The 17931-nt window shown below is 41.0% G+C and overlaps 1 protein-coding gene across 4 annotated transcripts in view; it reads left to right on the plus strand.

Moving 5' to 3' along the window:
• The window catches only part of aopep (aminopeptidase O (putative)), a 71836-nt gene that overhangs the window by 23871 nt on the left and 30034 nt on the right, over nucleotides 1-17931 (plus strand). Inside the window, exons 9-14 of one of the 4 annotated variants that reach the window (XR_007887491.1) lie at nucleotides 4662-4764; nucleotides 4991-5098; nucleotides 5616-5659; nucleotides 8619-8679; nucleotides 10625-10778; nucleotides 12532-12594. Coding sequence is in view for 3 of the 4 variants with exons in the window: in XM_051422870.1 (XP_051278830.1) it covers nucleotides 4662-4764; nucleotides 4991-5098; nucleotides 5616-5659; nucleotides 8619-8679; nucleotides 12532-12594; nucleotides 13907-13993 (466 nt within the window). In the remaining variant the exon portion in view is untranslated. The other 3 variants (XM_051422870.1, XM_051422872.1, XM_051422871.1) reach the window with 3 other exon arrangements.

Here is a 17931-nt window from a genome sequence, read left to right on the forward strand (position 1 = left end):
GTTTGCATTGTTATTCGTTACCTTTCAGGACCATCCTCATGGGTTTAAATGGCTTTAAATGGCTTTAAATGGCTTCAGTGCTTCAAGGGTGACTTTGTTTGTAAATGTGTTACTCTTTCTGCTAATAGCCTCTAGTGTATGTTATGCATTATGAAGTTTCACAGTTGTGGTAGGCTTAAATATGATAAAATTCATTATTGTGACCAAGATATATCTTGAAATAGGAATCTGTGTGTGAACGAAAGGGTTAAACATATACTTTTGTCTGTCTATCAGGGTGTTCCCCTATGAGGCAGACGCATGGGTGATTAGGAGGATCAGTATTAGGTTTCTCTGCACCTGACAGGGTTAAATCAACAACATAAAACTTCTGCAAAATTCCCTAGCAATACATGCACTCACACATAGGCAAAGACTTACACGCCCATATGCGTGGATGCATACATTTTTACTGATTATGTTACATGGAAACACAGTATTGAATAGACAAGTAATTGCTTAAGTGGCCCAAGGAAAAGCTATTTCTTAATCCTCACATCTCTTACAGCAACAATAAAGCCTATTGAGGCATAAAGGAACCCTGCTCATACATTATCTTAATGACTAAACACAGTCAGGTACAGTTTTTACTCTGCAAATACAATGCAGTTTTCTTAGAGCATCAATATTCCCTGTTTGGTTGTCATTTCTCAATAATTTCATATGATTTTCAAGTTTCCTTGAAATAGCTTTTCAATTTAGTACTAATTATGTGGAAAATGGAGTCAGTGTTCAATAATATCCGATTAATTGCTGTGTATCTTTGTGCACAGCAGGTCAGCTGAACATGCAGAAATGTGAAATGTGCCTACAGGCAAGCATACAATTCAATATGAAGAATAAGGTTGCCAGTAATAAATGAATAATAACTGAATATTTACTTGGATTGAAGCAGAGCCGTTCTTTCAAGAAAATTAATATTATCCTAGGAAATTTACATAGTTATTTCCAGGAAACCCTCGCAGGAGATTTTCAAGGAATTACTACCAAATTGCAGACCTGTAAAATTAGGCGTTCCATTTTTTTTTATATCCCAATTCATATTCTGCAGCAACAAAATTAGTTGCTGAAGTTTTTTTGTTTTGCACATGGGTTTTGATGACATAACATGATTGACCTTGACCTTGGGAACAGTGTGCTCTAACCATAACCCCACCCCACAAAAAATCTCAACTTTCAGGTGCATTTAACCACATCTCATGGGTCTATTGGAGGGAGACTGTAACCCTATCTCAGTTCAAGGAGGGTCTTTGTCATTGTATGTGGTGTCCTTGATCTTTCTCTGGCCAATTACTTTGACCCCTTCCCAGTTGTTCATTCAGTCTCAAACAGTGGTCTTTCATTAAGCATCGTATTCTTTCTATTTATACTCTTCGTTTGATTATTATGTATGATTTTGCGTATGTTTGCCATATCATGATATATATTAGTTAGGGATGCACAATATATTTTTTCCAGCTGATACAATAACCAATTATTACCTGCTTCTCATTTTGTGTTTTAAAAAGAAGTTTTCAACCTGTAGTTTTTACACAACTGGGGGTATGAAAGTCTAGGAAAGATGGAAGATTTAATATCTCACGGCTCTGATCGAACCAAATCTAACTGACATCACTATTGTTTACGCAACAACAAACAAGCAACGGTTCTGATTCTTCAAATGTTCATTTGTTTTTTCTGGTAAAGTTAAAGCCTATCAATTGTTTTGCACTAGAATTAAAAAATATTATTAATATATATAATTTAACATATGATTATATAATATATATTTATTTGTATATAATTAAATTATTCTGTTATTTTATAAAAATGAAAATTTCCCATTATCGGGCGATAATTTGTCTGTCTGCATCCTTAATATTGGTACTTTATCAGAACAATTCTCATTAACACTGTGACCATATGGGGCATTGGAGGGTTTGATGTAACTAAGATCATAGTTTACTCCAAGTTGGGAGCAAGCCATGCTACTTTTTGGTGTGGGCCAAACTGCCAGTATGTCCAAGTTCTGAGGCGGGCTCCACTGTTAAGCATTACAAGTGTGGTGAAACATAGTAAAAATAAACACAAACTGGTTGTCAAAATGCACAGAGGCATGTCAGAGACAACACTGTGAAGGGAAAGGAAACGCAATGGGATCTACAGAGAGATATGCAGAACCTCACCGCCATACACGCATGCACAAATACACACATAAAGGCTAAATGGCAAATTGTGCTTTCCAAGTTCAGTGGGTCACAATCGACACCCCGTGATCCAGAAGGGGCCCCAGTGGCCAGTGTTTATCAGTCCATTTCAGATGAGTTATATTTAGGGCAGCCTGGGCCAGACGCCATTCTCCCTGCTGATTCACTGGGCTGCTGGGAGTGCTGCTCTACCTTATCCGGTTTCCACAGTCAACCCAGTGTAATTTGTCAGGATATGGCTCGCGGAGCTATAAACCTCTAAGTGTGTGTGTGTGTGTGTGTGTGTGTGTGTGTGTGTGTGTGTGTGTGTGTGTGTGTGTGTGTACGTTTCACATTAAGTTCTGTCAGTAATAGCTCCTGATTTCCTCCCGCTCTTTCTCTCTCTCAATCTCAGACACACCCAGGTATATGCATGGCTACTCACACACACACACACACAAACACACACAACCACCCTCCCTCTCACACACATGGCCTACAAGTCAGATAAGAGCACCATTTATTCTGCGATACATTGAGCTATTGTTTGATTCTCCAAGGCAGCGAGCAGCGATTCTTATTCAAGCTGTAGTAAATCATTACTGACAAAGAGAGACGACGGAAGACAGGGATTTACACATCCATACATCCCTGGTCTGGACAGTGGGAAGGGTGGAGTTCCTTTGTCTAACACGGCAGTGATGGATAAACATTTTCCCTCTCTGCACTGTGCCGGCGGTATCTCTGACGCACGAAACCGACAAATTTTCTCTTCTAGAAATACATGTTCTGTCATTGTTTTTGCCTCTTGATCCAGTCCCTCTTTCTCTCTGTACTTCTCTGTCTGGCAAATGCACACACACACACACACACACACACACACACACACACACACACACACACACACACAATTTCCCAGGGATACAGAACGTCCTGCTGTCATAAAAAGAGTCTATTTCATCTTATCAGTAGTAACAGACAGACATGGGCACTACAGGCAGGAGACTGGGCAGAGACCAAGTTAATGGCCATGTGGCCATGATACATGGAGAATAATAACTAAACAATGTATTTTATAATGCAGGTTTTTCCTTCTGTAAATCCATATATCCATTGTTTTTAATGTATAGACACTGAGCATCATTACTGTTCCAAAGGTGTTTCAAAATGTGTTTTCCCAATTCAGGTAATTAGTTTTGTGATTTTTCTCACACGTAAAGTTCATACGACATGCGCGCATGCACTCAATGGGGAGCACACCCTGTTTTGAATGATGAAAGTCTTTTTAAGAGTGTCCAGTCGAATTTAGAAATTCCAAGAAGCTGATGACTTCCTCTCTCAGTCCACTGAGCAAACCAAACATTCCCGTCTATCTCCTGTCCTCAATTTCTCCCACACATCCTCCTCCTCCTGCTTTTGTGCTAAACCCTAATCTACTCATCTCCCCCCTTGTCCCTGCTCTTCTGCTCACCATGCCTGGACAAAGACCAACTTGTGGCTCATAGCTGAAGCCTAACTCGAGAGATTAAACATTGTGGTTTTAGGTCATACATGAATGGTGTGAATGCGATTTTGAATGTGTGTTTATGGTCTCCCTGTTGATCTGTGTGTGTGTGTGTGTGTGTGTGTGTGTGTGTGTGTGTGTGTGTGTGTGTGTGTGTGTGTGTGTGTGTGTGTGTGTGTGTGTGTGTGTGTGTGTGTGTGTGTGTGTGTGTGTGTGTGTCTGGCCCTGTCATGAAGTAGTCCTGTGGAAAAGTGCTAGCCAGTGATGAAAGGTGTATTGATTAGTGGGCCAGGCGCCTAGCGTATCGACTTGGCAGGAGGGTGATCCTTCAAGGCCTTCCTATTGGCACACTGAGTTAATCTGCTCAGCCTGATCAATACCGGCTAACTGAAACTATCATTGCACAGCATCCCACGTCAGCGCCCTGTTTGTTTGTCTTTTATTGGGTTTATGTGTGTTTGTCTGTGTGTTTATGGAGGTTGAAGGGATGATTTGTATCTGTGTGACAGGGAAGGCGAAACCTAGAGCATGCCTCTTCTGTGCCTGTAGACGGGGGTACTTTTTTGTGGAAGTGTTATATGTTCGCTCAGTGAGTCACAGGCAGTAAAGTCAGAGCGCAGCACTGTGAGGTCATATAAACAGCGTAGCATGCTATTATAAATCTGCAGTTTGATTTCCAGCCTGCCTCAGGCAAAGTATGGCAACTTGGCAATGTGTTCACCATTGAGAGGACTGGCTGAGTGGCTGGATTTTGTGTTGCTGACAGTGTATTCTTGCTCTGTAGAAATTGTGGTTTTCCTGCATCTAAAATGTCTGTTAGAGTGGGATGGAATAAAAAACTCGTTGCTTAGGTTCTCTAACTTCATCCCTCTCCCCCTGTGTATGCACATTTCCTTACCTGTCTTATCTTTTGTGTGTATTTTTGTTTCTGTGCTCTATTTGTCCTTCTGCAGACCTAACATGGAAAACACTGGTCAGGTCAGTGAGTCTGGCTCCTCCACAGTTAAACATGCCCTCAACCCTGACAAAGCCTTCATGCAAGTCCACTACCTCAAGGTGAGATAAATGTGGGGCAGAAAGGAAAGGAGAAAAAAATGGATGAAGGTTGTAGGAAAGGAAGGGAACTATAAAAAAAAAAACTAATATGCTTTTATGTGGCCCACTTTTTGTTACATTAGATGTGCTTGGAACAGCACTTATATTCACTATAGATGTTGCTGCTGTGTTTCTCTGTGTTGTCTTTGATGGATCATGTCTTTATTCGTGTTGTCCCTTTGTCCAGGGTTACTTCCTCCTCAGGTTCTTGGGCAGTCAAGTGGGAGAGCAACCATTCATTGACTTCTTCAGATTATTTGTGAAGAAATACCATGGGCAACTGATTTTGTCTCAGGTGAGTCTGTAGTATAGGAAACTCATTTTTACTTGATTAACTTAAGAGAAAACCTTGTTGTTGACCTGCGGCTACTTGAGTGGCTGTTAATAAAATCTGAGCTCAGATTTGAACTGTTTTCATATGACCTGTCTCTGAGGCACGGTGTTATTTCCATAAATTAATTGGAGGCTCATGTCAACTGTGTTAGCAGCCTTTCAAATTGATGGCCGTACATCAGCTTTTAGCCACATATGTTTATTCTGCTGGGGCCACGAAGCTGAGTGATCACACCTGGAAGTCTGTATGTACGTGTGTGTCCGTGTGTGTGATATGTGATGTGTTCCACCTGGCTCCTGTTTCTTCGGTGGCAGGCTGAGTCTTCTCACTAAATAATGGATGTAACATAAACACAGTTTGACCTTGTACTCCTGACTTAAGATCAGGTATGCCTTTCTCTTTCTTTTTTTTTTTCTTCCTCCCACACCTCCCTAAATGCCTCCATTTCTGTCCATCTCTTTTTGTTCTTTTTGGACAGGATTTCCTGCGAATGCTGCTGATTAACTTTCCCGACATGGAGAGGTATGTAAGAGCCTATGAATAATGCTCACAGTGTAATTCATGAATAATGAAAAATATGCCAAGACGCATTAAAACCACTTTGGTTTCTGCTCAAGTATTGGTAGCCTAGTTTCCAGTTCCAGACAAAATTTTAAAGATATGTTTTTCATTAGTTTTCTGTTTGGATTAGATGTTTTTTCTCAACAGATGTGACTCATTACTAGATTTACTGTCAAAAACATGAGTATGTGTTGATTTTGCCTCTGTTCTTTGACTAACTTGGTCCTGCTGTGGAACATGACCAGCAAAAGCTTCCAACACCAATCCTGTTAAGAGAGCAGTCTCATCCACTCTGATATTAATTGAAGTGTAAAAGGATAACTGCTCCTCCTGCTCTCCTCCTCTCTAATTTTCTCTCTCCCTCTCTGCGCTCACTTAATCATTCAGTTCTCTATTTCTCCTGATTGCCTCATTAACCTCTTCTACTGCCTGTCTCTCTGTCCCTCTCTCTCTCTCCCTGTCTGTCTTTCACTTTGTTTCTCCCAGCACTTTAACGCTTCTGTTCTTAGCCCTCTCTTCCTCTGCTCTGAATGTTGTCTTTTTTTGCCATTTCTGTCATGTGGAGCGTGCTGCTGGACTAGTAGAGATAGATTGAATTAAACAGAGGAAGTTGGGGAAGTCAATATTTGGATCTGATGCCTCTTTCAGTAAACAACCCTCCAGAAGACTAAGGTTTAAGATGAGAATAGACACTCACGGTTGAAGGTCATGGCCATTCAGTGTGCAGGCTGCAGGGTAATGTACCCTGCCCATTCTAGTCTAAATTGGGAACATAATATTTACAAGACTAAACCTAAAAATTATTAACACACATTTTAAAAAATCAATACAATCATTGACTTGTGTTAATAAGAAACCACTGTTTTCAGGCATCACCATCGCTCGACAGTATGTTCTCAGATATCTCCATTACGGTGAATAACAAATAAAATGGAATAAAGTTACTAAGCTCAACATGAAAGAACCGGTAGATACATGTCTTGGCTGCTCTTGTGAGACATAAAGCTTATTTGTATTTAGTCCTATTATAAAACCGTATTTGACAGTGTGGTGTATTAACTGTATTAACCTTTTGTTTGCTCAAACAGAAAACTATGCTCACATAATCCCATATAATCCTACCTTATAGTATCTCTTTGTTGGTGTGGCAGATGTTTAGTCTTTATATATATTTTATATTACATATATTTTGGTTCAACTCCAAATGCCAAGAGCTAAAATTTCCTTGTGGTGATATCACCGATGACGTCCAGTTTCTGGGAAAATTGGTACTTTATGGGGAGTATTACCTCTTCTAGTACACTGTAGAGTGTAAAGACATTTTTATGAGCTTCAATTTACTGAACGCCCATTCTCCATCTGCCATAGTTGCCAGCAAATATACAATAGGAAATGATGCATTGGGACACGGACTTGTGGAAGCAAGGAGCAAAGTCTTGACCTTGCAACAAAATGCCAGTCTCTTTAAACCATTTTTAGCCCCAGTGGTGTGGCTCAGTATTGGTCAATGGTCTGTCTATTGGCCCTCCAGCTTGTTGGTACAACACTATGGTACAAAGTTTAAATATCTTGACATGTATTGAATAGCTTGCCTTGACATTCACAATTTATTGTGAGTGTGTTGCTAATATTAGCTTTTAGCTCAAAGCGTTAAGAGGGGGGTAAAGTACAGGTGGACTGATATTGAGCCAAGTCTAGCAATGTAGAGGTGAGTCTGAGATGTGCTTAAATTGCACATAGGTTAAACCCTTTATGGCACCTTTAGTAGGAAAGGTCTACGATTAGCACAGTTTTCTGGCATGTAATGAGCATTACAGTTAAATAGACCTATTTACGTACTGTAATACAGTGGTTCCCTTCCTGCACTTAATGTGTTCACTATGTGGTCTAAATTGCGCAGTTTATCAGTTTTTCTGTGCTGTTATTGTTATCGATTGAATATAAGGGTTAACCGTCTATAAAATATGTAACTTAATGAGGGGTCATCAGTTTACTCAATGATAGAAAAGGGGTCCCTTCAGGACCACTGCTGTAATAGATGACAGAAACATGTTGCAATCACACTGTCATGGAAAAGCTGTGCACAACACATGTGGTTGTGTTTATATTTAGCTATTTGTTCATGTGTAACCTGTGTAAAAGCAATGTTTAAGCATTTTGTTTGGAGAAAAAATGTGCAAAGGCGTGTTTACTTGAGATTCCCTTATCTGCGTATTCTGATTGGACTTAGATCTTTAAAATATGTTTTTGGCTAATGTGGGAAATCACTAATTGAGCTTCAGTTAGAAGAGCATAACTGAGAGAAAATGGGTGTACAGAAATGTAAATTACAACTTTCCATTACAAAATAACTCCTATAATGGGCTGAATATCACAGATTAATATACAGTAACAGCTTCAGACTAGCCAAGTGTGGAATTTTCCTTTAAGCACAGGCGGGCAGGATTGATGACGAGGGGATATGCTGCGTAGTTACTCTTCAACTTGGTGTGTACTTTGTATAGGTTACAGTTTTCATACACACTGGACTGCTTATAAATTGTTTATATGTGGGCACATTTGTCTTTGCAAGCCAATTCTGTCACAGTGTCTGTTTAGTGTATGACATATGACCATTTTGACGTGAAAACCATCCACTTGAGCCCTTCCTCAGCTACACTCACACACATATACACACATTATTGCTTACCCTACATGTGTACATATAAATCCAATTCATTGTCTGCACATGCCTGTTTGCTTGTCCGTGCATAGGAAAGTGGGTGTGCCCCTCTTTTTGTTTAAGGTGTTGGCCTAAACCTCAAGTCCGCATGACCCTCACAGTATTTTCCCAGAGCCATGTTTTCATCGGTTGTCTTGGGCAATAACAGTCATTGCTATAATAATAGGAATAATACTAACACTTGCCATTGTGTTCCAGAAAAGGCCTCACCCTCGATGCTATTTATGCTGACTGGCTCGATCGACCGGGAATTCCAAAGGTATGAAGAGTCCTTCTTTCTTCTGTCATTTATAAAAAAAATATAGTTTGACATTATTTCCTTAAAATATATGATATAGTTTCATAAAAAGCTAAACCACCAACCAAATGAACTAGTTAAACATTTCACTCTTAAATCAATTTAAACTAAAATGTATAAAATACATTATTTCTATGCGTGCTCAATTAACTTGTAGTCCATACAGTAATACAATAATTCAGCACCATTGATTTTGTGCTATCTGAACCTCTCTTTTCATTCTGTGCTTAAAGGCATCTTCTCCTTTTTATGTTTCTTTATCATAATGTGTAATAGCAACAACTTAACACACAGATGTTGTTTTGGGGTACTAATGTTGACCGTTAAAGTACTTATTTAGTATTTGTTGTGATCCTATTGTACCTGGCGCATGCATGCATAGAGCGATAATTTCATAGTCTTGTGTTTACTCATTAGACTAGTTTCTGGTTATAGAAGTGATTACTTCTTCCAATCTTGGTTTTATCTGGCTGTTGACAAGTCTTTGTTCAAACTTAGTCACTTTAAGATATCCAGACCTCTCCCATATACTGTACCTGTCATTGTTTTACCTTTTTTGTCAGTCCTTAAATGGTAGCATAATTCACTTTCACTTCAGTTTTCTTTTAGTTCTTCTTAGTTTTTCTCTGCTAAGCTGTTCTTACCATTCAGTGGTCACTTTGTGTTTACTGACAACATTCAACAACCTGATTGGCTGTATTTGAAAGCATGGTGATACCTGACGGCTTTTGTCCTTAATAACGAATCAGTATGGTTTTAGATTATTTCATTAACTAGATTGCAATGTAGGTTAAGATGTTGTATTTGGATCCAGTACAAAGCTAGCAGTAGTGGCAACATTTTGTGTTTTTGGGATGGGAATGCTCGAAGCAATTTGCTCTTAGATGACAGGAGCGGTGTAGCATTTGTCTCAGTATTTAATAGCTGTAAATAGCAGTGTAATGACGCTCTCATAATGAAAATTAAGTGTCATATTAGAAGTAAATAGCTGTAAATATATAAATCCTACAGCTTTAATGATGTGTGACTGTTAGCCAGTAGGCATTCTGAAACTGCTAGACAGTTATGGCTTTCCCCGATAACAGCATAAAACTTACTTGTTGTTCAACTTGAAGAACGTTTTTGAACATTTGATGACTTCTTGATAATAAACTTAATACCAGGCATCACTGGCTGTTTAGTAAGCATAGCTAGTTCTAAAAAGAGATGATGCAGTTATTTTTATTATAGTGCTGTTAAATCATTATCATCACCTTTCTTACCAGACTGTTACTATAGCTTGACAAGGTGAGCAGTGCTGCTCTGCCTCTGCCCTCTAATTGAAAAGAGACCCACGGTCATAGATACAAGGATTGCAAGGCTCACACACACACACACACACACACACACACACACACACACACACACACACACAATCAATCCACTTTAACAGCTTCTTCAATTCTCCCATCTCCATGGTAACTGATCTTAATTACCACTGTGTGTAAGTGTATTTTTGTGTGTCCGTGCTTGTGTTGCTGTCTGGGAACCATCACCTTCTAGATTATGTGATGATGTAACTGGATCCTTTCAGGGGGCCTCTGAGGGTGGGAAGGACAGCGTGGAGGGACTGCTGTTTTCTCACACCTGATTGGATGATGGCTAGAGTGTTCTTGCAGAGGCTTTTTTATGTTTGATGTGCCAGTCACCAGCTAATAAGATCAGCCGGATCGATAGAAACCTTTTACAAATGCAAGTGCTTGTGTATTATGTACACTAGGCAAAAAGACATTTTTAAGTCTCTCTCTCTCTCTCTCTCTCTCTCTCTCTCTCTCTCTCTCTCTCTCTCTCTCTCTCTCTCTCTCTCTCTTTCTCTTTCTCTCTCTCTCTCTCTCTGCACACTCACTGTCTCTGTCTCTCTCCTCAGCCTGCTATCCATCGCTTGACAATGTGCTTGAATTGGAGAAAGGCAGGAAATGGTTCGGCCTAATAATAAACAATGACATTCACCGATCCCGGACTAAGAGATGTGGAATGGGAAGGCCACTGCTGGCCTATTTTAGACCTCAGAGTTTAGATGAGTAAGCTCTCCCTTTGGGATGATGGATCTGGGCTGAAATACTTTACATTTAAATAAAGAGTACCCTTGATTCACCAGAGCTTTCAGTCTGGTACCTTCTCCTAACTCCTATAACTTACATTAACATTTTATGTTTGGCTTTTTCTGCTTGCCTTATCAAAATGTCTTTTTTAAGACCAATTATCATACACACAGTTACTTAAATTGCTACACCTAGTATTTTTTACTTTAACATTTACTGTTTTCCCAGGCAGAAATTGGATTTGGATTTACCTCGAGGTAGTAAGTCTGAGCAGCCTTTAAAAAAGTTAAATTGGCTCACATGACAAAGAAAAAAGTGCCAATTACTGGAGCTCAAACTTTCTCTGTTGGAAATTAGGGCCGTCTGCTGAACCTCAATACTTTTTATGAATATAGTGCCTCACAAAATTCTTGGTCAAATTTTTAGTCTCATTTGCTTATTTTTATTCCGATTGTTTGATTTAAATCCTAATATATTCTTATTTTTTATTTAGGATTCTTATTTTTGATCTCAGGGAGATTACAAAATCCCAAATTACTACTTTAAACTCAATGAGGGGTGTGATTTATTAGGTTTTCATACGTGTTTATGAGTGAGAGGTGTAAGTTCTGAACAACTTCTGCACGCAATCTGTTATTGATTCACTAGAGAGACACTATACAGACGGGGGCGCGGAATGAAGAGAGAGTTTGAGGTAGACAAAAGCCTTGCTATTCAGGGAATGGTAGTGGGGCTCTAGGCAGCAAAAGAGCTATGTGTGGTATCCTGTTACACAATGCCAATTTACTGCTTCAACACTCACTACATTCTATACAGCCCACTCTAACACCTCTCTCTCTCCCTGTACCTCTCTGTGTCTGCCTCTCTCTCTCTCTCTCTCTCTCCATCCTTGGCTTATACACACACCATCATGCTATTTCTGCTGGAGTACCTGTATACTGCACAGAGAGAAGTACTCAGTTATAGCACTGAACTTTGTGTGTGGCTAGTAGCTAATAGCTGGAAAAATAGCTTGTTTGTGTGTGTGATGTGACATTATAAACACCTTGCTTCCATGCACTTCTGTCTGTCTCCTTATATTTCTCCCACCACACACACACCACACACACACACACACACACACACACACACACACACACACACACACACACATTACCATAAACACATAGAACCCTCGCCGTCATCGCTCTGATATGTGATTCACATCACTTGAGCAGTGGCTCTGCTGAAAGCCTTAATAAGGTTAGAGAGTAAGTGCTGTGTGTTTGTGCCTACTAGCTGCTCTCTGTGCGTAGGTGTGTGTTTGCATGCATGGCTCTACGTGTGTGTAATGGTGGAGGAGTGGATGTGTAGAGGACTGAGGTGACCGTCCGTTCTGTAGTTGCTAGTTATTGAGGTGATTTTTTTCCTCCTCCTCCTCCTCCTCCTCCTCTTGTCTCTTCTCCTCCACTCTTCCTCCTTTCTCTCATCCTCCGGAGTCAATTCGCGAGTTTCCGTCAGAGGAACAAGTGATCGCGCTCCCACCTCCTCCCTCTCCTCCCACCTCTCCCTCCCCTTCCTGCTTTGCTCTCTCTCTCTCTCTCTCTCTCTCTCTCTCTCGCTCTCTCTTTTTCTCTCTCTCTCTCTCTCTCTCTCTCTCTCTCTCTCTCTCTCTCTGCCTCTGCAAAGCATTCCACTCTGTCCCGATCACTTGCCCCCGGCTCACTGCTTTCCCTTCTTCTCTGTCGTTCAGTGGCTGTATGAAAGGAGTGCCGTGTGGTCACAGGCAAGGCTGGTGGAAGAAGTCAAAGAAGAGGTAAGCACTCTCTCTTCTCCTCTCCTCTCCTCTCTTTTTTAAGTCTCTTCTTCTCATCTTAAGGGAGTGGCAGACAGACTCGGGGGCAGCGCTCACATTTGAAATATTGCACCTTAGACAGCTTGATATGATTGTCATCTGATTCTCATCACTCTCTTCCTTCACTCAGTTATTCTGCCATTGTTTCTCTGTACTGCTTCCTCTCTGTTTTTCTCTGCTCGGTCTCATTTACACGCTCTGTTTCACAATGTTTGATACCATCTCTTATCTCTACCTCTCTTGCACTCCATCTACCAATCTTTTTCTCATTTGCTCCCTGTTTCAGTTTCCCCCTCTGTCTGTCCCTGAGTGAAGTGCGGCACACAGTGCTGTACATCTGTTGCGTGTCATTCTGTGCTGCCTATCAGATTTCCCATAAAGCTCCCGTGTTGTTCTGAATTGCTTTGCTTATACTGTCCAATTCTCCCACTTATCTGTCTGTTTAAAGAAATCTGAATCAGACCAGAAGAAGAAAAGAATATTTGTCACATATTATAAAAAAGAATACTTGAGTGATTTCCGCATCTTAGAAATAACTCTACCACTTTATGTGCTGTTAAAGTGTTTAGAAACCTCACTTTTGACATTTAAAACTGTACTATGCATTAGTACTACTTAAAACTATGTAATTATTCTCAGAGATATAAACTGAAGCGGAGGAGAGGAGATAGAGTTTGGCCTTGATAGTGATTGGCTGTTTAATGGAGATATATGGTGTAGGGAGTTGCTGCGCTCCAGGCTCCGTCACAGCAGCATACTTTCACTATTACTCTTTTGTCTTAGCTGGCCGTTTCCATAGGTTATATACGGAGCATAAGTGAGCGCTGAACGTTGGATTTAATGTGTGCGTGTAAGAAAGAGAGACAGAGGGAGAGGACTGAAGATAGACTGTTTTACATTTGTGTTTATGTGCCTGCCTTGCACTCTGTCAACGTTTGCATGCTGTTGGCTTACTTAGAGTGTGCATATGTATATTCCTGTGTGCCTTTCCACTTGAGAGATGGAAAGTGCGCCACATGTCTGTTTATATTAACTTTCTGCTATTGAATGTGACCGCTCACTCTCACACCTTTTCCTTTTTCCTTTCTCTCTCTGTCATTGGGGGTTAACACCTTTCTGATTACTTCTCTGCTGTCCCCCATTTTTCTGTTTCTCCTTCTCACTGACTCAATCCCGCTCACTCAAAACATGCCACTTTGTTTCTGTCTCTACCTCTACCCTCCCTTCTTTTTCCCGCCTTCATCACCTCACCCTCCCATCCTCCCTCTTGCAGGTTGTAAAATGGATTCTCCTCAGTCAGAGTCATCAGGGGAAGGGCAGAAAGCGGAAGAGAATAGAGCCCAAAGTGAACTACAGAGAGGTAGGAGGCACTCTACTGTATAAAGAGCTCTATATACCTTCCCTCTGCTCTACTTCTAAGTTTTGGAAGTGTGCCTTTCTCTTTTGGAAACCTCTATCTTCCTATCTATGTGGATCTTCTGCTCTCTTTAAGTAGCTGTGATTCTTGAGCTGTACATTTTTTCGTTTGTCTGACAACACAGTTATCTCCAGTCCTGTTTATGTGTTGTGTCTGCGAGGACAGACTACCCTGTACTTGTTTAAGTCTGTGTTTATGTTGTGTCGTCGTCCACATATTTAACCTTTTAAGAGCTTGTATACATCACATACCCTCCAGTGTTTCTGTGCGTGCATGTCTGTGTGGCCATGGCCAATGTGTGTGGGGTGGTGTCTGTGTTTGTCTGGAGGGGGTGGGAACCATTTAGCCTCGACAGTCTGAGTTTGAATCTGGCCTTGAACCTTTGTTGCATCCCTCCCTCGCTTCCTATACTTCCTGTCAGTTTGCACTGTTTACAACCAAATAAAATGCTGAAAAAAGCCATAAAAAATATCCAAAAAAGATGGTTTTGCCTGTGTGTGTAGTGGTAATTAGGGCTCTCTAGGGATGGCTAATCCCCTCCACCCACTAATTGACACACACACTTGCACACACGCCTGTATCATTAATGAACGCACACTGATCTATAAGCCACAGAGGACCAGAAGTCATTAGCAAGACGAGAGCAGCTTTTATATATCACTCTCAATATGCTATGACTGTAGGAAACATTGGCAAAGCCTCTCATCTTTTTGTACATTTTATGGCATGAATAAGTTAGGTAAGTGCCCCTGGGTGTCTTTGAATAAAATTTTGGAAGGAAAAATAAAACACTCATTCATTGCCAAGAATATTGTATATATCCAGTGAGTTTTTAGGGCTTTAAATTTCCCTTCAACACTGTGTACCGCAGCTTTCAACAGATGAAATATTAGCTTTATTCCTAAGCAAAGGTATACATGTTTAAGCTGTACCTGAAATCTGGAGAGTATTTCGTAAAACCTCATGTCGAAACATGATTTCTCTGGATTAAATTACCTCCAATTCCTGTGTTGTAATTTGGAGCGCACAGTGAATGAAATGCCTGTAGAGTCTGTGGCCAGTGCAGCCTCCTTTAACCACCTGATACCTACCGTCTGGCATATTTACAATGTACACACACATACACACAAATACACTTACTTCTAAGGGGCAGCAAAAAGGGCCTCTTCCTGTGGGGGGCAGAGAGTGCTGAAATCAGCCTCATGAAAGAATAGCCTATTACTGTCCACTTGGCCATACACAATAGTGAGAAAGAGGAGGGAGGGACGGATGGACGGACGGATGGAGTGAAGGAGAGGGGGGATGTAGGGGCGGGGGTGTGGGAGGTCAGTGTTTGAAGTTACACCATAAAAGCCATCCTGAAAGGAAACACGAAGTGACCCCTCCCCTCCCCCCCTTTCCATCCACCTCTCTCCCCCTGTGGCCCGGCCCTCTCCTCTCTCCTCCTTTACGTCTCCCTCCCCTCCCTTTGTTTCTGTGTACAGAGTGCCCCATGGATGGACCAGGTGTATTTTATATTACTCCTTCATGTACTTCAAACGCCAAACAGCCCAATTTCTACTCAACCCCTCCTCTTTTAATCTACCTCTCCTCCCTTTCTCTTCCCCGCGTCTACCAGCCTGTTGCAAGGCTATAAATCACTCAGCAGACCCGATGGGCAAAAGAGGAGGAAAGGCGGTTAAAACACAGGAGACAGGAAGGTAGAAGGGGAAGAAAAAGTTAAGATGAATCAGAGATGAAGGTACAACTGGAGCATAGAGCAACGAGAGTGAAATATAAAAAAAAAAAACACTTGACGCCCCCGCTGGGCTTCGTATGTCCCCTGTGGTTATCTTTTAGATCAATTCAAATTGGAATGGAAACATGTATTCAAGCCACAAAATGATGCACTTGGGTGGAAAAATACAAAGGGAAAGGAAAGAGCAGAGGATTCTTCAGCAAAGAGAATAAATAGGGGGTGGAATGAGAAGGAATGAGAGGATGAAGAAAAGGTAGAAAAGTAGAGCAGAGAACAGAAATTGGTAAGCCAGGATTTTAAGAGGATTGAGGCAAGAGCGAGACTAGTATTGGGTTAGAAGTTGATGATTATGAATTCCAGTAAGCTAATGAATATGTTGCGGGCATTTGAGGAAATGAAGAGTAGAGTGGATATTTGAAAAGATGAGAGAAGCACAGGAGAGATGAAATATTACAGGACTGGTCAGATGATGTAAGAGCGGTTGGGAAAAGAGGAAAGAGATGGCAAGGGAGGGAAGAGTAAACGCTAGGACTATAAGTGGGCAGGAATTAGGCTGAACCAGGGTCGCATTTAGCACTAATGGCATCATGGATGATTAGGGAATATACGCTCCCTCACAAACCTATAGATGCACTCAGTGGAAAGAGCCAGACACCGCCCACAGAGCAGCCCGAGATCTGGTCCATTTAATAGAGCCAAAGTTTATTACCAACTTCCCCTCATCTTTGTTTCTGTTACGTTATTGATTCACACGCATCTTAGTGTGCATGTCTGACTTTTTTGTGCACACGTATAACTTGCGTGTGACGAGCGTGCGTGTGTCCAGTGTGTGTGGAGAGGTCTGTAGAGGGATATTAGTCACGCCCGCGTGGTAATGGGCCTCATTTTGTTCTCATTTTCATCTGCGGTTTCCGTAATGAGAGGGTATGTCTGCCCCTGCTGATCAGGACAGGAAACCCTGTAGGGGAAAAGAGCTGTGAATAGCAGGAGACCTTGGCCAACTTTCCTGGGAACAACACATGCTTCTCTGCTCTTAAAGGATGCTGTCTGTAAGTTGTAATTGACCTGGGTCAATTATTGATCAACTGGAGTCCATGGTAAAATGCCTCAACAATGATCAATAGGTATCACGGCATACCTTTCCTAAAACCTCAGAGTGCAACCTTGCTGTAGAGCATGTCCAATACACTCAGGGTTCTTGGAAACACTGGCCTGCAGAATGGGCTTAATGGCTGACAGATGCGGCCTAACTCTATTTTAACTTAAAAAAAAAATCATAATTTTGCCTGGTGATTTAAAGTAGTTAAGTAGTGTTACTGTGGTAAATACTTAAATACTGTAGATTAGTGCATTCCTATTTCTGCACTAGAATACAAAATAGTTGATGCAGTATGACACATCCTAGCACCTTTGGTGCAGATGTGATAAGGTTCTGTATATAGAAAGTGTTTACATGGCTCTTCCTCTGGATAAACAAATCCGGGAAATGGCGCAATCCTGAATTCTTGTCATTCCTGATGAAATTGTTCTGCACCGCACTATTTTTAACTTTACAGTGCTTACCTCTCTGAATCTAAGTCTGCACAATTATTATGTCCACCAAACTAATTAGGGTTATTTTGGTGGATATTGAGATCCTAATTATGAATCAGCTATCCTATATTATTCCTTTTGTTATCTTGATTGCTTAAACCACACCTAATGATTTCAATTTTTGTAATATTAATTCTACAGGCTAAAACAGAAACATATGATTATGAACAGTAAATCTCTGCACAGATTGTGCAGGAAGGCACTGGCTGGGAGCATAATGTATGTTAGAACAGGGACATTTTTCTGTGTGCCACAATAACTGACTGAACAGATGCAGCAGAATAGGTGGACGATGAGTCAGCCTCTATCTATGTGTCACTCTGTCACCTCATTTGCACCTACATGGCAATCTGTACCCTCCTGGCCGATGGTACGGGTTACTATGAAAACACATACCATCAGGTTTGTGGCTGAGAAAATGTCAACAGCAACAGGTTTAGAGGAACAGCCTGTCTTAAAATGGCACCTCACACTGTACACAGTCATCTGTTGAAAGAGACTTCAGTTTACTTGCAGCAATTTTACAATATCTAAAAGCAAAAATAATGTG

The sequence above is a fragment of the Dicentrarchus labrax genome, unplaced genomic scaffold (assembly GCF_905237075.1).
Source record: "Dicentrarchus labrax unplaced genomic scaffold, dlabrax2021, whole genome shotgun sequence".
Taxonomy (NCBI): Eukaryota; Metazoa; Chordata; class Actinopteri; family Moronidae; genus Dicentrarchus; species Dicentrarchus labrax.